This window comes from Botrytis porri (assembly GCF_014898465.1).
Source record: "Botrytis porri strain MUCL 3234 chromosome Unknown BPOR_004, whole genome shotgun sequence".
Taxonomy (NCBI): domain Eukaryota; kingdom Fungi; phylum Ascomycota; class Leotiomycetes; order Helotiales; family Sclerotiniaceae; genus Botrytis; species Botrytis porri.
Window position 1 is genome coordinate 3006891 of NW_024066078.1, and position 26727 is coordinate 3033617.

At 38.0% G+C, this 26727-nt stretch overlaps 4 protein-coding genes across 4 annotated transcripts; 3 read left to right on the top strand and 1 right to left on the bottom strand.

Annotated features, from left to right (window-relative positions):
• On the top strand, nucleotides 1–1413 carry EAF01_003774 (uncharacterized protein; the record flags this gene model as incomplete). Its single annotated transcript, XM_038912028.1, has 4 exons — nucleotides 1–211; nucleotides 266–661; nucleotides 724–1269; nucleotides 1322–1413. The coding sequence occupies 4 exons, from the start codon at nucleotides 1–3 to the stop codon at nucleotides 1411–1413; spliced, it is 1245 nt and encodes a 414-aa protein (XP_038773263.1).
• An 8699-nt stretch (nucleotides 1414–10112) lies between these two features.
• Nucleotides 10113–11607, bottom strand: EAF01_003775 (uncharacterized protein; the record flags this gene model as incomplete). The annotated part of the gene is made up of 6 exons (XM_038912029.1): nucleotides 10113–10603; nucleotides 10683–10747; nucleotides 10805–11178; nucleotides 11233–11300; nucleotides 11353–11389; nucleotides 11446–11607. The coding sequence occupies 6 exons, from the start codon at nucleotides 11605–11607 to the stop codon at nucleotides 10113–10115; spliced, it is 1197 nt and encodes a 398-aa protein (XP_038773264.1).
• A 4363-nt stretch (nucleotides 11608–15970) lies between these two features.
• On the top strand, nucleotides 15971–16772 carry EAF01_003776 (uncharacterized protein; the record flags this gene model as incomplete). Its single annotated transcript, XM_038912030.1, has 2 exons — nucleotides 15971–16384; nucleotides 16431–16772. 2 exons carry the CDS (start codon nucleotides 15971–15973, stop codon nucleotides 16770–16772), a joined length of 756 nt encoding a protein of 251 aa, XP_038773265.1.
• A 915-nt stretch (nucleotides 16773–17687) lies between these two features.
• On the top strand, nucleotides 17688–22043 carry EAF01_003777 (uncharacterized protein; the record flags this gene model as incomplete). The annotated part of the gene is made up of 1 exon (XM_038912031.1): nucleotides 17688–22043. The coding sequence occupies one exon, from the start codon at nucleotides 17688–17690 to the stop codon at nucleotides 22041–22043; it is 4356 nt and encodes a 1451-aa protein (XP_038773266.1).
• Nucleotides 22044–26727: the final 4684 nt, after the last annotated feature.

Sequence of the window (26727 nt, forward strand, 5' to 3'; positions counted from 1 at the left end):
ATGTCGAGCTTAGGTATCAGCACTTGCGAGCGACGATTCAAATCAGCAGAACAATTGTTGAATAATACTATACATCAGCGTATAGCTCACATAGAACAGTTTCCACAGATACTTGGCTTGAATGATTCTTTTTTTGTTGCAGATATAGAGGAAATCCGACGTCAACATGATCTCTGGGTATCTCATTTGCATTTTATTCGGCCATTCTATGGTAAGATAAAGCTTATACAATTTTTTATTCTATCAAACTGATTTGCAAAAACAGCTGTAAAATGCAACACCGATACAACCTTACTGAAAGTGCTTAGACAACTCGATGTCGGCTTTGACTGTGCATCCATAGATGAAATACATACTGTATTGTCTCTAGGTACCCATCCAAACAATATCATTTTTGCCAATCCATGCAAGGCACCTGAAGCGATTGCTTTTGCTCATAAGGTCGGCGTCAAGAAAACAACCTTCGACAATCTTGACGAGCTTGATAAAATCAAAAAACATATGCCTGATGCACAACTGCTGCTTAGAATATTTGCAAACGATCATACTGCTATTGTTGCCCTTGGAGAGAAATATGGAGCTCCACTCGAATCAACCCATGCGCTCCTTATGCGCGCAAGAGACCTAGATATTGATGTTGTAGGAATATCTTTTCATATTGGTGAGTCGGTGATCAAGCTTCTATGATATAACCTGTATTCTGTGGGCTAAATGAAATTTGAGGATCCGGTGCTTCAGATCCAAACGCAATTAGAAAGGCCGTTGCCCATTCTAGAGTAGTCTGGAAAATTGCACAATCGGTTGGATTTTCTTTGAAAATTCTCGATATTGGAGGTGGATTTCAGCCTACAGAGTCTCTGTTCGAACCCATGGCCACAGCTGTATGTAGCGCGATCTCGGAGGCGTCATTCCCAGAGAAAACGACATTCATTGCCGAACCTGGTCGGTTTTATGCGCGCAACGTCTTTACGCTTGTTTGCCGGGTTTTTTCGCGCCGAGTATCAACGACGGAGTCTCTTGAAGCACTAGAAATGCTGTATCAAAACGATGGTGTCTATGGAAATTTCATGAATGGGCTTATTGAGAAGGAAGAGTATACACCGATATTGATAAGAAGCAGAATCAATGATGACCTAGCGCGTAAGACTGGGGATCATACTTACACAATCTGGGGTCCGACATGCGATAGCACAGATTGTGTCAGCCGCAAAAGTACTTTCGCGTGTGAGGTCAAGGTCGGAGACTTCTTGGTGTACAAAAACATGGGAGGTAAGAGCTTGAGCAGGCCTATAATGTTTCTAGATACTGACTATCAGTGCAGCATATACTTCAGCTACAGCGACACGTTTCAATGGATTCTCCAGTCAGAAAGATACCATTTATATCTGTAGCGGCTCCGACGACTATTCTTAAGTTGAGGATTGCAGCAGTGAGGAGAAAGGTCGCTCAGAATTGACCAAAGCATTCAGAAGTCCTATCGTTGTTATCTAAGAAGAATGCTTTATCTCTGGCCAAAAGTAATGTTTACACCTGTCATTCTTTTGCTTTCCAATTATATCAGGCGTTTTTGAAAAGCAAATGCGTTTTCCAGATTTCCAGTAGCAGGAGATCAAATTATTTGTCAAACCTCCTAAACATATCAGCTAGATCATTTTTGGTAGAAATTAGAATCACTCGAGAATCACATGCAAGTTGTATCACTGACATCATCAGGTGTATGCTATGTCAATGGAAGTCCACGTGACATTGATGTCGTTCGAAGACGTTCGGCGACAGAAAATGTAGTAAGATAAATCGTGCTGAATTACGTATCTATTAAGATAGTGGAGTTGTCTCCAATATCTCCTTCCTTCTCAAACACCAAACGGCTTTGAACTCAAATTGAAAGTTAAATTACTTATAAGTAGCATCTCAATGGTAATAATAACGACTTCATAATAGGTTTAATTTTATTTATTTATTTATTTATTTATATTAATTAACGTCTGTCTTGAACCTCCCTAAGGGTATTTAGACGTGCTAAGATAAGGGACTATTTGAGCGGCGTGATCGTCGCAACCGAATTTAGCAATTTAACTTCAATGCCAGGGGCTGTTCGCTCCTCTGCAGGTGCGATCCACTTCTGTTTCCAGAAGGGTACGTCTGATCCGGGTTCTTGTTAGGGTAGAGCTTGGTTCCCGGGTGGATAGGCTCGTTGTGGGCTCCGATCCCTATGGTGAAGGAGAAGAAGTGGGAGTGGGTTGCTATTTGTTTAGCCGAGCGGCAAGGCTCTTATATTGTATATTGGGTTTGCGGTTTTTAGGGGTGTGGTATATTCGAGTGATCAGTTGAGTGGTAAGTTTATAAAAGGGGCGGCGGGCTTTGTTGAAAAGATGGTCGCTTTCTAAGGGTCCTTTAGTAGTTAGGACAGATCTGAGTGTAGAACTCTGAGTCGGTAATCAGCTGAGTGAGCTTGCTAGGTGTGTGTAAGAGTTTCTTGATATATGTGATCGCCTGTTTGTTAGATTGTATTTCTACAGGGGCCAGGGGCCAGTCTGAACGTTTTAGGTTGTTTATAGTGCATTTAAAGAAGTGATATGGTTCCTTAGCGCTGCCGCATAAGCAGTCCAGCTTGTTGTTTTGATGACCAAATCGCTGATGGTAAGCGGCGTAGTCGCCATGACCTGTTTTCATAGCTAGTAGTCGGTGAAGGACTGCTCTTGGCAGAGTTAGTTCCTTCGGCTCCTTTGTGTTGTACTTGGGAGACCATTCTTTATAATTAGCAGAGAGAGAGGGATTCATCTCTTCCCACCACTCAGTCTCTGCGCGTAGGCGCTTTTGGCGAACGATCGTCCGGACACCGCTAATTGTTGGTAGCTTGTCGATCGCCTGGTCCATGGGTCCAATTGCGCCTGCGTTTGCTAGGCGGTCTGCTTCCTCATTCCCTTCGATCTCCATGTGACCAGGTGACCACTTCACTCTAATGTCAAGTTGTTTCATTGCCTTATGGCACTTATGGAAGGCCCATTGCGTTGTGGGCGGCGCGTTTCCGCGAACACCCCAGATGACCGATGTACTGTCAATACACATCCAGATCCGGCCACTCGGGGGATCTTTAAACGTGCTGATCAGGTGCTCCAGCCCTCGCCACGCTCCGATCGCTTCTGCATCGAACACATGTGAATCGCTCCGGATCTGCTTGGATCCGGAGGCTAATTGAGTGCCATTGTGATATATTACATATCCGTATCCGACACAGTGTTTACGATCAATGGTTTGTTCTGATCCGTCGGAGAAGATCGTGTAGTCCTCAGGTGGGAGTTGCAGCCACCACTCTTTGAAGGCTTGAGCTGCTTCCTCTTTGGTTAGCCCTTCCGTCGGATCCGTTCTGCAGCCTATCGAGAAGTGCGGGCGAAGTAACTTCGGCCGTTGGGTCTCTGGGATGAGGAGGCCGAGCCGTTGGATTCTTGTAAGGGGCCTTCTAGCTGTGCCTGCTCCTCGCCCGCGCTTTCGTACTGTGGGTTTCAGGCGGCTCACTAGCAGGTGCTGATTGTCGACCGTTTTTAAGCGGAGTGCGAATCGCAGCTTGGCGTGTTCTAATGCGACTATCCCCGATGGCAGGCCGGCTTCTTTGATAAGAGCTGCGGTCGGTGTAGTTTTGTATACCGGGATCGCTCCTCTTGCGGCGGTATTGATCACTTTGTTGATGTAGCGGAGATGGCCTTTGATACCTGTGCCTGTGCTTGCTTCGCTTTGACCGAGGCTCGGTTTGAGTTTGCCAGCGTACCATACTTCAGTGCCGAATAGTGCTACTGGAAGGACGCAGGTGATCACTGCTTTTCTCAAGTAGGAAGCTGGTGGCCCATGCAGAGTGCGGGCGATCGACCTGATGTGCGAGGCTACTTTCATGGCTTTCGCTGTGCGTGTTTTGACATGTTGTAGAAACGAGAGCCGACGATCGAAGAAGACACCAAGCCATCTTAGAGTGGGTTGAGTGCTTCCACTCGTTACAATCGGTACTGGAGTGATTATCAGATCCGGGTTAACGACTAGTGGTGGGTTGGTGGTATCGTGTCGTCTGGTTATATGGAGTAGCTCGAATTTCTCTGAGGCGAATAGGATTTTGTTCTCCTTACCCCATCGGATGATCTGTCGAACGCGTCGTTGAAGGATCCTGGCATTCGTGGAGAGATGCTTGGAGGAGTGATAGATCGCAATATCGTCAGCGTAGCCAAAGCGATATTTGGTATCTCGGTTGAGGAGCTCAGCGAGATATAGCATATAGAGTATAGGTGATAGGGGGGACCCCTGAGGAGTACCACATGCTACTGGGTATTCCTCTGTTGTGATGCCTTCGAGTCTTACTCTGACTTTCCTATTTGTAAGGAACGAGTCTATTAGTTTGAGCAGCGGAGTTGGCCATCCTTGCTTGATCATTCGGCTCAGGAGTCGGCGCTTTAGGAGAGCGTCAAAAGCTCCTTGAACATCCATTGTAACAATCGAGACCACATTACCCGTTGCTAATGAAAGCTCCGCATCGTGAGTGAAAGCCGCCGTTAGATCAGTACCTGATCTTCTGGGGAGCGCTCCGCAGTGCTGCGGGCTGATTACCTTGTGTCTCAGGGCTGTCCAGGATATTTGACTAGCTATATACCGTTCGAGCCCCTTACCGATACAGGAGATCAGGGCTATCGGTCGCCACGACCGCGGTGACGTTTTGTCTTTCTTGCCCACCTTAGGGATCATTACTACTTCCGCTAGCTTCCAACCTTCTGGATAGTAGTTTAGAGCTAGGCAAGATGCAAATATCTCCCGGATCAGTGATTTGACGCTCGGCCAGCATGCCTTGAGGATGCGCACAGTGGCTCGATCCACTCCAGGCGCAGTGCAAGTAGCTCCTATAACATGTTTTTCCACTTCTTCTGCAGAGATCGTTCTTTTCCAGGGGAGTATCCCTTTGTGTGCTTGATTGAGCAGCGGATCGTTTGGTAGGTCGTCGTCTGCCCTGAAACGATCCAGAACCGCTGTGAATAAAGCATCTGCCTTCTCTTTTGTATCGCAGATCACCCGCTCGCCGATTATTAGGGAGGGGGATTTCGCATTACTTTCGGGGGTTAATTTGTGCCATCCCATAACCCGATAGAGTTCTTTGTCGTCTTTGACTCCGTCGAGACGCATTGCCCAGTAGGATCTCTTGGCTTGTCGCACTACCTTTTGTAAGAGATGAGTAGCATTAGTCTTCCTTTCCGGGTCTGATCCCCTCCGTGCTTCTATGTGTGCTCGGTGGGCTTCTCTGCACTCGTCCGTCCACCACGGCGAGGCTTTTCCTACCTTCCGATCAATCTTGCCGATTGCTCGGATCGCTTTTTCTAACGCATTCGCCAGCTCACTGACGTGGGTTTCAATCTCAGTTGTAGTCTGAATGTCTACATCATTGAGGTGAGCTAGCTGGTTGGCCATTAGTCCATCTAATCTAGGCAGATCCACTTCCTTTATCCGATAGCGATACTGATCCCACTCTGTTGTTCCACGATTCGTCAGAGTAGTGACCTGGGTAGCATGATCAGATCCACAATGGAGTTCTTCCAGTACCTCTGTATAAGCGAACGGTATGTTGGAGAAGGTCAGGTCTATCACGTGCCCTCTTGCGTGAGTGGGTATGCCTGGAGTACCTATAAACTCCATGCCCTGCTCGTCTGCCCATGTTGCGAGCTGTGCCCCCTGGTTGGCTGTGATCACCCCCGGTTCCCACAGATCGTGCTTTGCATTAAAGTCCCCTCCTACGACTGTACGCTCATTTGGAACCAGGTGTGTAATGTAATTAATAATATCCAAAGTGCACGGAGCTCTATAGACATTCAGGATCGAGTATCCATTGACTCGTATCCAGAGTAGGTCTCTGTTTCCGAGTCGACTCATTTGCTCTACTTTCAGGTTCGCGCTTTTTCGTATATATGTCATGACCCTAGGGCCTTGCTCGTTCTCCTCCAAGTCTCCTCGGAGGTTCCAGTTGTCGGTCGGCTGATATCGATCGTATGCGTTGTGATTTTGTGTTGTTGAATTCCAGTATAGTCTTGGCTCCTGTATACAGATCACATCTAATTGAGCCTCCGCTGCTAATTGTAGTAGTGTGATATGATTCGCGTGTCCCCGGCCTGCGTTCGCCCAAGCGATAGTGAGGCCTTTGTTTCTTTGAGTGTACCCATTGATTGCATCACTCATAGAGAGGGTCTAGGTGCAGTGGCAACTGTTATAGAGTTTTCTGTATCGATCATCTCCAGGTCTATTGGAGTGAAGGCTTTCTCTGCTAGCGCTTCTATATTGAGATTCCGTTGGCTCTGGTTACGAGCTGAGCGTGTGCGTAATCCGGTTGGTGCGATCGGCAGACTTGTACTGAGCCTGCGTGGGCGCTTGCTGAGGCGCTCATTCTCATATGCTATGATCCTCGCCCCCGAAGTGATCGGGGTTTCTGTGGTTGTTACGATAGGAGACAGAGGTGATTCAGAGGTATGTTCTGCCTCGTCTATATCTGCTCTGTGCAGCGTCTCGTAGTCTTTTCTGCCGACAGCTCTGACTGCGGCCAGTTCCTTTGCGGTCAGAACGATCCGTCGCTTAGCATAGACCCTAGGGGCAGCTGGGCAGTTGGAGTGGCCAGCGCGGAAGGGTCCGTGGCAGTTGGCGCATTGAGCTGCTCTAGTACATTGTTGGTGTACGAGTGCACCCTCGTGCTCAGTGTTTAGTTTACTGCATGTCGAGCATCGTGAGGCTCTGTTGCAGGTGAAGGGGTTGCAGTACCCTAGGCAGCCAGTACTGTGAAGTTGAATTTCCCGGGGTTTGTCTAGGAGAACCGAGTAGGAGCTACTATTGAATAGTCGGAACCGCGATACTGCAGTATTGAAGCCAATGATCCAGGTGGCTCTTTTAGTGATCGGGTTAACCCCGCTACGTGCCAGTCGGTAGTTGACCGGCTGCTTGCCGGTCTGAGCTGTGATCTCTTCTTTGATAAGCTCAGTAGGCATAGGAGCAGGAGCTCCTTCGATGTGATAAAAATCGTGAGGTACTTGTGGGACTGCATACATGAACCACTTCTCTAGTCTGCGCATGCTTGTTGCATGGAGGGTCTTAAGCACCCGCTCAGAGTTATCTGCTTTCATGATCTTCTCCCGGCTGGCGCTAGAGCTGCATCGTAGAGTCCAGCCCGTATTATTCCTTTGAAGGAAGGGGATCTCTGCTAATGTGAGTCCAGTAACTGCCTCTTTTATTCTGAGTCTTAGTAGGAAGGGATTTGTCTCTGAGAGCAGAGCTTCCCCATTAGCTATTATAAGGATCGTTTTCTCGATCCGGTCATTCTCCCTCTTGAGTCTGCGTGCTTCTATACGCTCAGTGTTCGCTCCTCCAATAGGAGCAGGGCGTCCTGTGTTGGTGGGGGCCTTAGTGGGGCTTTCTGCCTCAGGCACTATCCGAGTTTTCAGTGCATCAGTGTAGGTCTTCTGCTTATTGCTTTCTGTTCGTGAATGCTCTGTTGTGAGCCCTATCCATTGATCAGAAGTAGCCTTTGCTGCTCCCAGCAGTGTGGAGATGATCGTCCCTTTAATATTCACTGCGAGTCTATGTTGTTGACCCTGGAAGCCTTGTGCAAGCTTATCCGCTAGTGCTGCGAACGCCTCGATCACCTCTCGCTTCTCCCGTTCTGTCTTATCGATCCTTTCGAATCGATCCTTAATTACGCCAAGGGCAGAGCCTGTGAGCGATCTTATAATTGGTGGAGGGGCAATGCTTGCCCCTGGGGTAATGGTACTTGATTGAGGGGGGATCACCTCTTGGGTTGGGGAGCCGCTCGGCGCGCCGGGGGCGCGCATCACTAGCGGCATAGGGGAGCCTCCTGTGAGGCCCTTAGATGTAGTTGATTCGTGATCGTTTCAGTAGTTGAATGATTTCTTTTTTTTAAAGATTAACCGATGACTAGATGATTGTATATTCAATAGTACAACGATATACATGTAGCTTATTTTATATAGCTATCTCTTTTTCTTTTTTTAATTCAATTGAAATTAACTTCAATAAGATAATTAAACTGAATTCTATTAGAAAAAATTATTTTAAGCTATAATAGAATAATATTACAGTACCAAGAATATTATATACAAAGGTTTAAATTAATTATAATATTTAAATCAGATTTTAGACTTATCAAATTAACTTCTTTATATATATAGTACTTTGATTCTTATAAATAATAAGATTACTAAGAAGATAAACCTTTAATAAAATAAATAATTATAAAAATATCGAAATATTATATTTTTCATATCAAGACTAAAACTAAACTGTTTTAGATCTTTTAGTAACCCTTAGAATATATATACCTCGAAATCTAGGTCTACACTATGTAATCATTAAAGGGTATGAGCATGAGATAAAAAATGCTAGTGTTTTTCAGTCCAGCATGTCCTACTAGGGTCACGTGCCGTGCTACACGCGCCTGCTGGACGAAAAATAACAATCAATCAATCAAGTAAGTTGTCAATTCTAAGTCTTTGCTTGGAACCTATGTACAGCCTTGTGTCACTATACTACAATTATCTCAATCCGGGTCGAAGATTATCTTCTGGAATGTGAATTAGAGGAGGGCGACTGCGAAGTTTGATGGGGCTGTCAGGCGCTTAAATGTTTGAAATGGAAGGTTGGAGTCCCATTCGAACAACTGCAGCCTACTCGCATAGAAAGCTGCCAATCAATCAGCAAGATAACCAATATTCAGTTGTCGCCGGCTTTCATCAGGCTGCCACGACGGCGAGTAGGATCGGTCCGGCAAGCTGTGTCGCCCGCAAAAGAAGCATGGGTGACGCTTTCGAAGGCTGCAGTGTGGTTTAGCAAACCCGATGGCTGAATTTTCTAGCGAGAGTCGCAACACAGGTAGTTATCGCTGATTCCCTTTGTTGCTTGGTAGACGAGTACTTAGTGCCCGTCAGCCATGCCACAGAACGCTTTACAGAACATCAAATGTTTGATTTCGTAGTCAGAAGACTGCAGTTGCAAAAATTTAAGGCGGTTCTTCCTCGCTGTTTCTAGATTCATGGCTTCAGGCCCTGTGGCTGCTCAAAGACCTTGAGAACCTGGCACTCGGTAGTTTGAAATATCGCTTGTAGCACGATGAAATTTAGCCCTCAATATAATTACTAGACTAGTAAGATCTTCGTGGCAACATGATATCGTCTTCTTCTATGAAGCTCCTAATCAAACATTGAGACTTGATATTAGGGCTAGGTACTCATACCCTACTCGGGGTATCTGGCCTCATAGGGTAATATACTCTACCCTATAAGCTTTAATAGAGTATATACCTGTCAAATAACCCGAATACCCAGAATACTTACAAATAAATATTATATAATTATTCTATAATTATTATTTAAAAAGATTATTCCTAATTAAATAATAGAATCAAAAACATTAAATTATATTATTCAAATTCTTTCCAATACTTTATAAGTATATGGAGATTTAATTAAATATAAGTAGAATCAAAATAAAGGGGTTCAAAACGGAATAGAATGGGATTGGCTCGGTTTTCTTTTTAAAAATTGTAAATATGTTTACAGTTTTGATATTTTAATTTTAATAACAATTATATAATTAACTATTCAATTATTATTCAATTATTATTCAATTACTATTCAATTACTATTCAATTATTTAAATATCTAATAAAACTATGCAGTATAAATGTAGGTATAGGTCCTAAGGGGTATGAAAAATAATTACAAAGAGTGTTAACAAGCTTATAATTGTTTTTGATCCTAAAGAACTAAGAAAAAGCTTGTTTTATAATACCTACAATCTTTCAAATCTCAAATATACCCTTAAATATTCTCAATATATATTATATACCCTATAAATACCTCAAATACCTGGGCAATTTATAGAGTGATTATCCTATCTCATAAAGATAGAGCTGAATGTAATACCAATTGGGTTATGTTTCGGATTACTTTGGGTATACCCTACCCAGTGCTTAGCCCTGCTTGATATATCCTAGTTGCTTACTAATTTTGGAGTCCAACTCAAAGAACGCCTTCCCGGATCGCTGCAGATTATGCTCATAATACAAAAATTTAACGACTCACGTCATCTTAGTACATATCTCTCATACCACTGTTCTTACTGGTCCTCCCTGATCCGAATTCAGTCCACTCTATCTCCGTATTCACAACAATATTATGCAGTGGTATTTCATCACTCCCCACACTCTTCGCACTCTCCACGTCGTGCGCCCTCACAGTGGCCCTCACATTACTTCCCCCTTTCCAGTCCCCTCTCTCGTCGCTAATTCCGGACACCGCAGATAATCTACGAAACGGCCTTGAGCCTTCTCTTGTGTCTTTAGAGCTGTCGAACTTCCCACTAGTGTGGATGCTCTTCTTTGGTCCGCCTGATCCGCCGATTGTTTGTACATGTGGACCCGCAGAGGAAGTGCGTGCTCGCGATGACCGAGTTAGAACGCTTGCTATACCGAGCTTTCGAACGGAAAACTGGACGAGGGGGCCCAAGGTTGGCAGGCAGGCGGACATTATTCCCGAGGCTGATTCGACTACGCACCATACTTCCGCTGTTGCTAGTGTCCCTGGAAGTAGTCAAGTTGTTAGCTTCTGGCTCCCGGTTCGTTTGCTCACTGGCTGGATGATTTTGGCGAGGACACGTACAAGTGATGTCTGCAGGCTGAAACTGGAAAAGAGTCGTGAAGCGGTAAATACTAGTGAAAATAACGCTGGCCATATCGTTAGTGCTGAACAAGTCTAGATGGATGCACCAGATTGTAATTTACAAACTTCCAAGCAAAAAGACAAACGAGATGTGTGTCTTCTGCATGACACTAGTATGTAAGCCCCAGACTTGCTGCATGGGCAACGCCAAGATCGCCACATCGGTCAAGATATTAGGGATAGCATTTCCAATAAATGATGCTTTCAGATTGACACAATGACCCTCAAGAGTAGGATTCCAGATCTTCTGGATTGGAACACACTGGAAGACCGACACCATAATGATGGAGATACACCATGCCACGGAAAGGCCGCCGATGACGAGTGATCCGATCTTAATACTGCGGACTGGGAAAATGCGGCGGTACATCAATAGCAGCGATAGCTTAGTGAAGCATACACAGGTGACGTATAGACATTCAAATGCTATTAGCGACTGTATCTATGTCAGCTAACATGATATCTCAAGGAGCGTTATGAATATCTTCACCTTCGCGTATGATACAATCTCGGGGGTGCTCAGCGCTGCTGTATGTCGTCCCAGTCCAAAATACAGTCCTTTGAAAGTTCTCAGCGATTTGGAGTTTATGCCAGTTTGAGAAAAACATACCAATTATACATGTTGCAAAAGCCATGAAGAGAAAGAACTGGAAGTAGTCAGCTCTCGTTTTACAGGAAAACAGGTGCGGTAAGCTGAACTTGCCAAAGCAATATATATCATAATATCATCACTCCCAATTCCAATCCCGTTCATCCGCCGAGATATGAATCGAAGTACAACAAAAACAACTGCAAGCAAAACGATTGCGACACTTGTAGCTCTGAGTTCAGACTGTCGGTTGTCCATGAGGTCCACTTCCGCCATTTCGACACTTTCAACACCTATCAGATCGGTATTGATTAGATCAAGTAGAAACTAGAATTTCCATGATATATAACCTGGCGTGAACTACTACGAAGAACAGAACATTGTGATATCTTTCCCCTTTCTTTCGAAACTAAGCTTGGGTGATCCCGACTATGGGGCTTTTGTGACAAAAATTATGATCTTATGTTAGGAACAATGGATGATCGCTTTACCGCGGTACCACAGGCCGAAAAGGAAATATTAATCCGCGATCGCGTGCGAACCAGCTATACTACTACATGGTCTCAAGGATACTTGTAGTCCCTGTTCTAGCAACTTTAATTTGTTAGTCAATCAGCTCGCAGAAACAACCCCTCTGTGTCATTTGATTGGCTGAAACATAGATCGTGGAGCGACAGGGACTACAAGTATTTATCCTTGAGACCAAATATGTGAGGGTGGATCTCAACCATGTGACTCGCCTGCACGTGATTCTGACACGGCGCCGGAACCTTTTCCAAGCGAGGCGCGACTCTCTAGCAGCAGCTAAGTAAGTCTCCGAAAGGCTCGACTAGTAGAATTGGCCACTTACTCGAATCCATCAACGCAATCAAAAGAAAATTTAGTGGCACTTCCATTTCTAACATTTCATCGAAGGCTAAATTTCATTCGTTTCTTAAGTAGAGCATTGACGTTCTGAATTCTATTGCGGATGCGTGAGAAAAAGGAACAATAATTGAACAAGTTTGCAACTGTCTCAGATTTTTAGATTCCGACAATAACCCTTTTATATTTCTACCTATTGGCCAGTAGCTTTCCAAGTACCCTAGAAATAATCCTTGTAGAATTTAGTCTGACAGCCGGTAGTTCCCGCAGCGTTATGCACGACCGAGACTATTACCGCACGGAGCTCTATCAACCGATAATCTATTCCCGCTCTTGGGTATTGATACAGACTCCCGAGTCCCGAGCAATAAAAGTGAAGCAACCCATTTAGCTGGGAGCGATTGAAATGGCGACACGCTAATTGAACTTAAACCTAATAAGGAATTGAAATAAAGCATGTTCAAGATTAGGTTTTTATGCATATATAGGGGGGTGCTACAAGGCTTATTTAAAGCCTTATGCCTCAATATAAGGCTTATAAATCATATTTTCTTTTTTATCTCTAAGTCGAAATGGATCACCTGCTTTTGTTACCACGTGATATCGAGCTTTGATGTCATTCCTTATTCGAATCAGCTTCATTGCCTTTTACAATATCACGTATAGAATACGACTTAATCTGGCTAACAATTGATAATGTTTATTCTATACGTAGATCACATGTATCATATGAGAGCATCACCTCTCATTATATCATATGTTGATGGGGAATCACATGATATTGAGTCAGGTGATATGCATGCAAGGTTCAATATGGGAGAGCGACTAGAGCAAATCAGGGCTAGATTCTTCGAATTATCAGAGTACTCTGATTCGTTGGAATTGACACAAAAAGCCATTATTATGCAGAGATTCGAAGATTGTTTAAGCGAAGTTACGAACGCTTTGATTGGGCTTTCGATCGAAGATTTCATTTCAGAGTCGTAGTGTAGATCGTACTTAATAGAGTTTAGTTTTCTTAGCGTGTCGCCATTTCAATCGCACCCATTTAGCTTCCATGTCCCAATTATATTTCCACTGGGATGAAAGGTCATTTGGTGGATCAGGCCCTGGCAAGCCCCGCGGGACACAGTGATCGCCACTTTAATACACGCGAACGATCATGACTGTAATACTACAAGTAGGGTTGAGCATATATAATACATTACTTTTGTTATAATATAGTTTATTAGTGGCTCAACTATATTAGTAGTTTAAACACTTCAAATACATATAAAATTCACCTGTATATAATCATACATTTTATTTATTTATTAATATAACTTAATAAAATCAGAAATTATAAAATTTAATTATATAAATATGAAAAAAATCTAATTCTTTATTAAAAATTCTTACTAATAGAAAATTAAATACAAAAATAGCTTTTTTCTAACGAAAATAAAAATAAAATTAATAAACTTTTAAATATAATAGATATTGTTTTATTAAAATTAGATTTTTAAATATTTAAATTTTCCTAAGCTTTAAAATAGCTTTTTTCTCAAGAAAATATTGATTAGTTATTAAAATAATTTTTTTTTTTAAAAAGCACGATTTTAATATATTTTTAATGTATTTAATCTATTAATACTAGAGGCCTGCGAGCCCTCGAACCCTTTACTTCTTGAGAAAGAATAATATAATAATTATTATTATTATAAAAATCTAAAAAGTAATTTATTTAAAGCTTATAAATAAAGTTAGTTGATTATTATATTATTTTCATTATTTTAATTCGAATGAACAATTGTATTATTATACTATAGAAGCTTTAAACATTAAAATAATTTCATTAATATAGATTCTTTAATAATTAATATATTTCCTTTTGTATTGATTATATAAACTTTAAAACCTTTTAAAGAATTTAACTTAAATTTATTATATAAATTTTAACATTGAAGCTAGTATCATAAAAATTAGATTAATTAAAAGCTCTTAGTTTATTCTATATGATTATCTCTTTTTTAAAAAAATTAATTGACATTATTTTTAATAAGATAATTTAAATGCACCTCAGGATTTCATTAGAGGAAATTATTTCAAGTTATAATATTATAATACTATAATATCAAGAATATTTTATATAAGAGTTTAAATCAATTGTATTACTTGAATCGGGTTTTAGCTTTAGCAAATCAACTTTTATAAATATATATAGTACTTAGATTCTTATAAACAGTAAGATTATTAAGGAGATAAACCTTCAATATTTAAGCTATTAATAAATTATGTTATTTATTAAAAATTTATAATATGTAATATTAATTAAAGAAATTATATATCGATTTTTTAAGTGAGTTCTTTTTTAACGATATTTTAAAGGATTTTAATTGGATTATTCGATGATAAAAATCTTTTCGAAGATTATATACTTATGATATGATTTAAATCATATGATAAAGATAAATGAAATTTGAGAAAAAAATAAGATATATAACAATCTTTTTTTAACTACTTACTAGAGAATGTCTTCGAATCCATCCTATTTTTATTTATTTTAATGATTTAATTTGATTAGCTACAAAAACATATGTATAATCTTATTATAATATTTGATAATGTTCAAAAAGTGTGATAATATAGAAATTTTATAATTCTCCTCCAAAATATATAATTTGCCCAACCCTAACTACCAGACTTTTTAGCCTTTTCTTCCTATGAAGTGATCCTGCCCATGTCTATGTCTCTTGTCACTGTATCCCTGCTACAACCCATTACTCATCCATCGAAAGAAGGATGAATTTGTGTCGTGTGGACCCGACTATCAGCGTCATGACTCATGACTCATGACTCACAAAAGTCCCTTTCGCATCGTACGTACTCGTGCGGCCAGAAAGTATGCAACTGTTGCTTTGATAGAATTAAAGTATTGTGGGGAAGCTCTCTAGTGCTTGAAAGGGGCACAAATCAACCATATCGGTGTTGAAAGCAGTAGGGCTTCAATATAAGCGAGCTATTCAATCGATTGAATTTTTCAAATCTCCATTTAATATAGTGAGATTGGAAGAAGCAGTAGATTCCATTGGCGCATTGAGACCGATATAACGTATTTAGCGCCGGAGTTGCATAATTATTGGCCGCACGAGTACGTATTTCGCAGTAGGCTAAACAGTTCCGTCAAGACACTAAATGTATGGCAATGCTCTTTTACAATACCAACCCCTAGCTTGAATCATTGAAAAACATTGCTTTCTTATGCTATGTAAAAGTTCTTTTATTTTCAGCTTAGAATCCATGGTATTTCTATCCATGGTGTTTCACGATTCTGTCGACAAGCCGTCATCCACTGAATTAACTTTTTTCACTGTGGGGTATGAAGGAGGACTTTCTATGCTTTTGAGATATCAGCTGGCGAGCTATGTGGAGTATATTTGATTTTGAGTATAGCTAGTTTGTAAACAAATTTAAGCTTGCATGTAAGAAGCGTCAAAAAGAAGGGTCTAGACTTGTACTCGTTGATCGCGTGTAAGCTCTCATCGAGTCGGTTGTTTTGGTACAAGTACATTCTTTATGTAGTAGACTGCACGCTGAATTCGTAGCGTTGCAGTAGAAAACAGGTCGTAAAATCAGCTGGTTCGTATTGAGTTTCTTAGCTTGGAGGCGGGCCTAGCTTCATATCTGGAGACAGCCAAACTTCCGATCTCTTGCGTCCTTTTCTCTCCTGATCCTAGAAGATTTGCTAATCTAGAGAAGTAGACATATCTGGTAGTAACCTGTAGATCTCTCCAAAATGTCGACTGAAAAGCCAACCATCCTATTCGTGCCTGGAGCATGGCACTTTCCTGCCAGCTTTGATGCTGTGAGAGAATTACTCAAGCCCCTAAGTTATCCAACTGAAGCTGTGGCGCTGCCATCCATTGGAGCTGAGCCCCCAAATAAAGACCTATCTGACGATGCTGCTCATACCCGGGCTGCGATTGAGAAGCTGGTCGAGGCAGGAAAGAAAGTCGTCCTTGTCACTCACTCGTATGGAGGGGTCGTTGGATCTTGTGCTGTCGAAGACCTGGGCTTCGCTCAGAGGAGGAGTGATGGGAAGGAAGGTGGGGTTATCAACTTTGTGTACTTGAGTGCATTTGCGCTGCCGAAGGGCGTCAGCCTTCTTGTTGCTCTCGGAGGTAACCCGCTTCCTTGGATGAACTTCAAGGTATAACTACTTTCAAAGTATCGATTCATTTACTAAAATTCCACAGGGCGACTATTGCTATGCCGACACTCCAGGGAATATCTTCTACCACGACCTATCATCGGAAGACCAACAGAAATGGATTGCGCAACTCTCACATACCTCCTCTGCCGTCTTCAGTGGCAAATCAACACACGAGCCTTGGAACCATATGCCATGCACTTACATATTCTGCGAGGACGATAAGGCAATTCCTCTTCCAGTGCAGCAAGGGATTGCAGCGTCTATGGGAAGTATTATCACGACCTTCAGCATTGCTGCTTCGCATTCGCCATTTTTGAGCACCCCTGACAAGGTGGTGGAGGGTATTGAGTTGGCTGCGAAGCTTGGTTTGGAGAAGAGCCAGTAGATTGCAGCTTCAAGACTTTATGGTACTGGTGGTATATAAGAGATACGGAAGCGGGGGAACCAGACTGGACATTGTACGCACACCTGTGTATATATCATTCATGGCAGACTAAAATCGGGAAACTGACATGATTGGTCAGTTTATGTGAGAACTCGCGACTTCCATCACAAGTGGCCGTTCTATTAATCACAACATGACAGAGTTGGAATTCTCTCAGCAGGCAAGTGTCGGTAGATAGCGGGCTGAATATCATGATTTAGGGGCCAAATAGCCGAGTAATCTCCCTTTCGGAGCCGTCATTTGTTCTTTCAACAGTTGATCGAATTCAAAGCTAGGAGCTATTTTCACCCACAAGAAGAGATATCAAAACTCGAGATCTGGCCCTAGAAGTAGTTATTATAAACAACATTTATGGGTTTTTTATATATAAAGAAATAACATATAATCCATACATTATAAATATCATTTATGAATTAATTCTAATCTTATTAAATCTATATATACAAGCTTTAGAATTAACGTAGTTTATTATTACGTATATTATATCAGTATATATTTAGCTTATATATACTCTGTGTACTCTTGAGTATTTTTTCATATATATACCTAACTATTATTCCGAGGATTTTTTTAGTAGTTAGTATTAATAATGACTATAACTCTAAGGAAAGTAATAACTCAGACAAAAAGTCATTATTTAGTCATTATCTCCTTACCCTACCCCTTATGCGAGGGCCCTTTCATGGCATAAAAGGAGGGCACGGCCGTTATTTGTCTGGGAACATAACCCCAAGACCCCACACGACCCCCACATGATTTTATAAAAGGGATTTCACAAAAGGGGATTTCTTGGGTTCCTCATCCCCGCCTCCCATCCCGATCTTGCAACCGTAGAACGTCTCGTTGCCATTCCGCATGGCCTGCGACCTCGCATACAACTCTGACCACCAGGTTCTGATCTGCACACAGTGCCAGACGTGCATCGCTCCAGGGGCCCGAAGTATCGCGCAACACCTCCGAGCCGAACCCCACCGCCTGTCAGGTGATCTTTTGAAAGCTCAACTGAGCTACGCTCAATCGTTAAGTCTGAAGACGAAGCGTCAATTGCGAGAAGACAAACCTGCGCGTAGGGCTGCGCAGTTAGAGCATCTCAGAGTCTTCCACGGCTTTCAGTGTTTATCATGCGATCCATCCTTTTTAACCACTCACCTCCCACGAATGCGGGATCACATGGTGACTCATGGCCGGAAAGCGAGCGAGCACAAAGCGACCCCGCTATGGCAGGCATGCTTACTCCAAACGTACTTTACTGCACCGAGGTATGTTGATTACTTTGTGGTTGTTGCAAATCCTGGGCCCCATGGTGGAAATGGCGATGTGATCCCTTTAACCCGGTCGGAGAAGGATTCCATTGATCAGATTGAGCAAGATGCGTTGAATGTCAAAAAGGATCTCTTCAAGGCAGCTGGCGTCGTTCGGGACATTAAGGAATCTCGCTCCGAGAGGGTACCGTGGTTGCACGACGTCACCAAGTTCCCTTTTCACTTAGTTCATTTAAAAGACGAGGAGATTTGGGCTTCGTATAAGCTCCCATCGAAGAAGGAATTGGATGGAGATTACCTTGAAGCGGATGATCCTCAACTTGTTCGCATCCTCCATGCCGCCGAAGCTATGATGCGAGATGCCTATCAATTGTGCTCTGATACATCCCCCGATCGTAAGATGACTCAGCAGCGAGCTAACATCCTCAATGAATTTTATTCCGGAGCGAGTGGCAAGGCGGATGGGTTCCGATATCACAAGAATGCTTCGACGTTGGTCAAATACTTCCTGATCGGGAAACAACTCTTGGTATATTATTATCGAGTGGTGTATTCGGAGGATGGCTTTTTCACCGCCACGGAATCGGATCAATCATTACCACGTGATATTATCGAACCGACCTCAACCCAAATTCGTGCGATGGATGCTATCATGGAAGCCTTGAATATGGAAGATCCCGAAGAATCTGAATTAGCTTTGAAGCATGCTATTCGACGATTATATCTAGCCTTGATTTGTCACTCGATTGGAAGTGCACCGTTTAAATCACCGGTCTTGAGTTTTTGTGCTATGAAGAGTCGCATGATTTATGGGCGGGGATTGTGGGAAGAGCCAGGAAATTTTAATAGTTACCTGTCGGCTCTCACGTGGACGGCGCAACTGATCCTCTTTGGTTTTGTCTGTTTTCAAGAGCAAGAGGACGAAGATCAAATTCCCATTCTCCTCACCACGCTCTGCAAGAAGTTCTTTCAACAATTAGCCGAGACCCCCTTCGGTTACATTCTTCAGTGGCGTTTATATTTATTCAAGGTGAGTAAGGCTTCCATTGCTAAACACCAAGCTCGATGGTCTTTGGATCGACAGATTGTGGGGTATCGCGGGGTAGAAATATCCATGGAACAGATTTCGAACGTGGTGCTTTCGGAATTTCAACAAGCTCACTCTCTCCTGTACGATGAATTGTTATTTGGCATGCAAGATTTAATTTCGATGGTTTCGTGGCGGATGAAGGATGATCTGGATTCCGAGGATTTTGGGGATTCTTGGCTCTCCCACTCACACAATTCGGAATTTTTAGAAGGGGCAGATCTGAGGCTTTTTCGATACATCAAGACGAACACTAAATTGCACACCACTTTCTTCAAGGTTGATCAAGAGGGAGGGTTAATCTTGTGTTCGAAAGCTATGAAGATATATGAAGTGCAAGCTCAGGAATTCTTAAAGCGACTCTTGATCCTCTGTCACATTGCTCCTGGTCCACCTCTGCGAGAGCCCGAATTGCTTTCTATCACGTGGCGGAATATGGAACGACAGCGACATATTTATATTTGGGAAAAGTTGGTGATGATCTATACCCAATATCACAAAGGACAACAACAATCTGGTGCATACAAGAATAATATTCGATTTCTCCCGAAAGCTATTGGGAATTTATTACTTACTTATATTGCATATGTTATTCCCCTTCGACAAATCTTTCTTCGACAAGAAAATCCGACCGCTTTGATATCCCCGTACCTCTGGTCCAATCTTCAAGGGACTGTGTGGGTAGATGGAGTTATTTCGACTTGCTTACGGAAAGCATGTAAACGTGCTCAGGTTTCGATACTACACACTTCCAATTGGCGACAATTTGCTGCTTCCATCACGAAAGAGAAGTTTACTACGAGAGAACAAGCCAACTTTGATCTGGACCATACTCCTGGTGAATTTGTTGAAGATGAATCCGATTTGAGGGCGTTGGCCGAATTTAGCAATCACAGCTTTCAAACCTTCAATGTAGCTTACGCTGGAACGACCAATCTCACCATGAATACTATGTTGCATCGAGGCTTTCGGGCTTCGGCTAGTTGGCATTCCTTCTTTCGATTCGATTTCGTTCTGCAAGGGAAGCGAGCCTCGAGTCCATCGGATGCTCTAGTGTTGCGAGCCGCGAAACGAAGTCGATTTCGTCAGAGGCAAGGGTACTCGGAAGAGGATTTACTTCAAGTGGCTCAAAGATTATTCCCTTCTGTCACTTTTCAATTTCGTCAACCTGGTCAACGTCGTGGGGTGTTGACTACTTTTGGAACTACCTTTCACGAACAAGTCATCTTGATCTTGGGAACCGGCTCCGGCAAGACCTTAATTCCTATGCTCAGCGCTAGCCTTGCGGACGCTAGCACCACCATCATGATCATTCCTATGGTGGCCTTGCGGATTGACATGATCAAACGTTTTAATGCAGTTGGGATTCCCTCGGTCGTGTGGTCGGTGGAGTGTCGGGAAACCCCTCCATTGGTGATCGTATCGGCTGAAGCGGTTTGCAACGATAGCTTTTTGGAATACGCTCAAGGGCTAGTCTTTCGACAGAAATTGGATCGCATCATCATGGATGAGTGTCACCTTACCATTACTACGAGTGAGTATCGCTCTTGCATGACGCAAGTTGGGTGGTTCATTCGACAAATTCGTACTCAATCCATTTGGCTATCTGCCACCTTGCCTCCGGTGATGGAAGAATTATTCATCGAACAGAACAAATTGGTTTGCCCTCAAATCATTCGAGAGTCGACCAATCGATCTAACCTTCAATATCTTGTTAGTTATGGAGATGGAGTTGATTCTTTGATGGAGAAAGCGAGAGAGTTAATTGAAGTGTGTTGGCCCGATCCTAATATCTTTGATCAAAGTTGTGATAAGATTATTATCTACTGTCGCACTCGTGATGTTGCTGGCGCGGTAGCAGAATTGATGAATTGTCCTCTGTACACATCAGAATCCGGGACGGTTCGCGAGAAGGGGGAGATCATTCAACGGTGGCTCTCCAATCCTCAGCAACCCGTGATCGCTGCTACGTCCGCTCTCGGGATTGGATTTGATTACCCTCACATTCGATGGGTCATTCACCTCGATGCTCCAGAGCGGGTGACGGCTTTCTCTCAAGAATCCGGTCGGGCGGGACGCGATGGGAGGAAAGCTTCCTCCATCATCTTGTTAAATTCGACTTGGAGACCTCAACGTGATACCTTTCTTCCACCCGATCAAGCTACCATGCAACTCTACCTCACTCAACAATATTGCTCACGTGGCGTCCTCAGTCAATTCCTCGATCGGCCTTCGGATTGGCGTTGGTGCATGTCAAGTGATGAGGTCTGTCAAGTGTGTAGGGAACCTCATGAGGAACCTCGCCCCCCTCATTTGATATACACTTTAAATCCATCTACTATAGAAATTGAATCCACTGGCCCTCGAGAGATTCACACTCAAGATTTTCGACAGGATCAAATCCTCGATCGATACGAGCAGGATCTCCTAACCTTTCAGGATTCTTGTCTCTACTGTCGAATTCACCATCGTCGCTTCGATCACCTCTCTTCACAATGCTCTCGAAGATTTGATTGGATTAATGCTAAGGGGGAAGCTCTACAAGCGTGCCAATTTGACGAGAGAGATTGGATGCCACGATACATCGTGTGTTGGAATTGTTATCAACCACAAGATATCTGTCGAGTGGCCGATCCTGATCACGAAGAGAGCGAGTGTCGATTTCCGAACATGGTGATTCCCATTTGCGTGGCGGCATATAAGAGGGTGGGGGGGGTGGCATGGCTCGAGAGGCATTTTGAACGAACGTGGGAAGATCTTCTTGCGTATATGATTTGGCTTGGGGAGAGGACTGATTTGGAGGGGAATGAATGGGTTTACGGGAATAAGGTTGCAGCTCTTATATTAAGGGAATTAGAATAGAGTAATGATAATAATAAGATAAGAATAAAATAATGAATAAAGGGTTCTAGTAATAAAGTAAGAGATCAGGGTTAAAGTTGGAAGAGATTTTTAAAATGATTAAGAACCGCTACGTATTTTAAAAAGGGTGAGGGTAAGGGTAAGGGTAAGGGTTAGGGTTAAGAGATAATAAGAAAGGAATTAGGGTTAATGAAATATTTAAAGAATGAAATAAGAGAATATATAAAAGTAAGATTTAAAATTAAAGAATAATATTAAAAAGATAATAAAAGAATTTTATAGAATAAGGAAATATAGATTTAGAAAAAAATTATTAAAAAAAAATAGGGTTTAATAGAATTAAATAATTTTAAAAAAGAAAAGTAAAAAATTAAATTGAAATTAATAATTGGGTTAAGAATTAGGATTATTATTAAATTATTAAATTTAGAAGAATAAATTAGGATTTGAAATAATAAATATTGAATTGAAAATATAAAATGAGTTAGAGTATTTAATTAAAGATTATGAATATTATTAGGGTTATAAATTGGAATTAGGGATTTATTAAAGAATTAAAATTATTAATTTGTTAAAGGATTAGGGTTAAAAGTATATAATATAGAATATTAATTTAATAATTGAATTAAAAGAGGATTGAAAAATAAATTTAATAAAAAAAGAAAAAGATTGAAAGATAAATATAATATAAAAATAAATTAAAGATATAAGATATTAAATATTGATTTAAATAAATAAAAAAGTATATTTAAAGAATGATATTATTAAAGGGTTAGGGTTATTAATTTTTAGGGTTAGAATTAAAATTAAAAAGTAATAAAAGAATGTATAAATATAATAAATAATAAAAGTAGGATTTAATTGAAAAAAGAAATAAGATTTATTATTTAATATAAATATAAAGATTTTATAAAAAGATTAAGATTAAGAATTTTATTTAATAAAAGATTTATTAATTATAATAATAAATAAAATTTTATAAAGAAGAAGAATAAATAATAAAAGTAAGGTTTAGGGTTTAATATAAAAATAAAATTTATTAATGAATAATAAGATTAAAATTATTAATATAAAATAAAAAGGGAATTATAAAAAAAGAGAAAAAAAAAAGATTTAGAAGAAAATAATAATATTAATAATAAAAAAGATAAAAGATATTGATTTAAAAAAAAATAAAAAAGAAAAAAAAATTAAATTAAATTAATTAGAATAATAATAATATATTTTTAAAAATGAATAAAATTTAAAAAGATAATTAATTAAAGGATTAGGGTTATTAATTTTTAGGGTTGGAATTATAAATTTTTGAAACGATTAGTATTAGAAATATATAATATAAAATATTATTTTAATGATTGGAGAAAAAGTATTAAAAAATAAAATAAGAAAAGATTGAAAAATAAATATAATATATAGAAAATGAAAATTTAAAAAATTAAAAAATATAATATATTAGATATTAATTTAGATAAATAAAATAAAAATAGATATTTTAAAAATAATATTATTAATTGAAATAAAAATGAAATAAATGAAAATTAAAGAAATTAAATTAATTAAAATAATAATAAGATTTTTATAGTGAAATTAAATTAAAGAAGATAATTAAAGGATTAGGATTATTAATTTATTATAAGATTAATATAAGAAATATGGGGTTATAAAATATTAATTTAATAATTGAAAAAAAGGGTATTAAAAGATAAATTTAATATTGAAAATTTAAATTTAAAAAAAAAAAGATTGAAAAATAAATATAATATAAAATATGAATATAAAATAAAGATATAAGATATTAGATATTGATTTAAATAAATGAAATTAAAAAGGATATTTAGAAAAAGATATTATTAAAAGGTTAGGGTTATTTATTTATAAAGTGATTAGGGTTATTAATTTATTGAAGGGTTAGGGTTATTAATGAATTGAAGGTTAGAGTTATTAATGAATTAAAGGATTAGAGTTATTAATGAATTAAAGGGTTAGGGTTATTAAGAATTTTAAGAATTATAATTTTAAAGAATAAAATTTGAATATTTAAGGATTTAAAATAAAAAAGAATTATATAATTATAATTGTAATAAAAATAAAAATAAAATAAAATAGGGTTGATTTAAAAGAGAATTATAATATTGATAATAAGAAAAAGTAAAATTTTTTAGAGTTATAATAAAATTTAGAAAGATAATAAAATGTATAATATGATAATAATTGAATAAGGAATAATAATAATAATAAAAAGAAATGAAAAGAATAAGAATTAATAATATTTAATAAGATTTTTAGGAATTAAAATAAAGAATAAAAAAAGAATAAAATAAATTTAGGGTTATATTAATATTATTATAAAAATAAATTTAAAAAAGAAGTAAAATTATTAATAAGAAATAAAGTGAGATTAGAGATAAATTTTTTAGAGTATATAAAAATAAATAAATATAAGAAAATGATAAAAAGAAAATGATAATAATAATGATGAAAAAGAATAGAATTGAATTAAGTAAAAAAGAAAAAAGAAAAAATAAAAAGAAAAATAATATTAATAATAATAAAAAGAGAAAAAGAGAGAGATATAAAAGAAATAAAGAAAGATTGAAATTAAAAAGAAATTATAAAGAGATTAGAATAAAGAATTTATTAAGGGATTAGGGATATAAATTTATTAAGGGGTTAGGGATATAAATTTATATTATATAAATGATTAGGGATATAAATTTATTAGGGGATTAGGGATATAAATTTATTAAGGGGTTAGGGATATAAATTTATTAGGGGATTAGGGATATAAATTTATATTATATAAATGATTAGGGATAGATATAATTTAAATATTTAAAATAATAATTGAAATAGGGAGTTATTTAATTAGAGATAATATATTTAATATTATTTAAAGGATTGAAATAAGAAAAGAAAAAATTATTTGTTTATTAAAGAATTAGAATTAATATTAATTGAAGGATTAGGGTTATTGATTTATTAAGGATTAGGGTTGTTGATTTATTAAGGATTAGGGTTATTGATTTATTAAGGATTAGGGTTATTGATTTATTAAGGATTAGGGTTATTGATTAATTAAGGGATTAGGGTTATTGATTAATTAAGGGATTTGGGTTATTGATTAATTAAGGGATTTGGGTTATTGATTTATTAAGGATTAGGGTTATTGATTTATTAAGGATTAGGGTTATTGATTTATTAAGGATTAGGGTTATTGATTAATTAAGGGATTTGGGTTATTGATTAATTAAGGGTTAGGGTTATTGATTAATTAAGGGATTTGGGTTATTGATTAATTAAGGGTTAGGGTTATTGATTGAATTAAGAGATTAGAAATATAATTGAATTAAAAAGAAATAAAATTAGAGTTTAGAATAAATAATATATTTAGAATTATTATAATAATAATATAAATAAATTTTAAAAGGAATAAAAGGATTTTTTTAGAAAAATAATATAAGATAATAAATATTAAAATAAAAAGTTGAAATAAAGAAAAAAGGGATAAAAGATTTTAAGGATTAGAATAAAATTAAGAGAGATAATTTATTAAAAGATTAGGATTATTATTTAATTAAAGGATTAAGGATGTAATTTAATTTAAAGGATAAGAATATTAATTAATTAAAGGATTAGAGATATTATTTAAATATATAATTGAATATTAATATAATAAAGAAATATTTTTTTAAATTATAAGATTGAAATAATAAATTGAAAAAAAAAATTAAGAATGAAATAAATTTAAATAATATTAAAAAAGGAATTTTTTGAGATTTATATATAATTAAATTTTAAGAATTAAAAATAATTAAGAGATAAGGGAAAAGAATATTGAGAAGATAAATATATTAAAGGGATTGAAATAAAAAGGAATTATTATTTAATTAAATGATTAGGGTTATAATTGAATTAAGGGATTAGGGTTATAATATTTAAAATATTATTATTTGAAAAAAAAAGAAATTATAAGATTATTAAAAAGGAATTAATATTAAAAAATATAATAATAAAAAGAATAAATATATAGAAAAATAAAAGAAATATAATTAATAAAATTTATTTATTAAAAAAGATAAGAATATTTTAAAAAAAATAAAAAAAATAAAATTAGGATTATTTGTTTGTTAAAGAATTAGAATTAATATTAATTGAAGGATTAGGGATATTAATTTATTAAGGGATTAGGGTTTTAGTTGAATTAAGAGATTAAAATTATAATTGAATTAGAGTTGAAATAAATTAAAGTTTAGAATAAATAGTATATTTAGGATTATTATAATAATAATATAAATAAATTTTAAAAGGAATAAAAGGAATTTTTTAGGGATATAATATAAGATAATTAATATTAAAATAAAAGAAGAAAGAAAGAAAAGAGAGATAATTTATTAAAAGATTAGAATTATTATTTAATTAAAGGATTAGGGATATAATTTAATTTAAGGGTTAGGGTTATAAATTAATTAAAGGATTAGGGATATTGATTTTTTAAGGGATTAGAGATATTATTTAAATATATAATAAGGAATATTAATATAATAAAGAAATAAAATAATAAATTAGAGAATAGAATTTTATAAGAATTTTATTGATATAATATAAAAAAAGGAGATTAGTAATATATATACTTGAGATAAGAAATAATAGATATTTTGATTTAGGTTTAGGGATATTTAGAAAA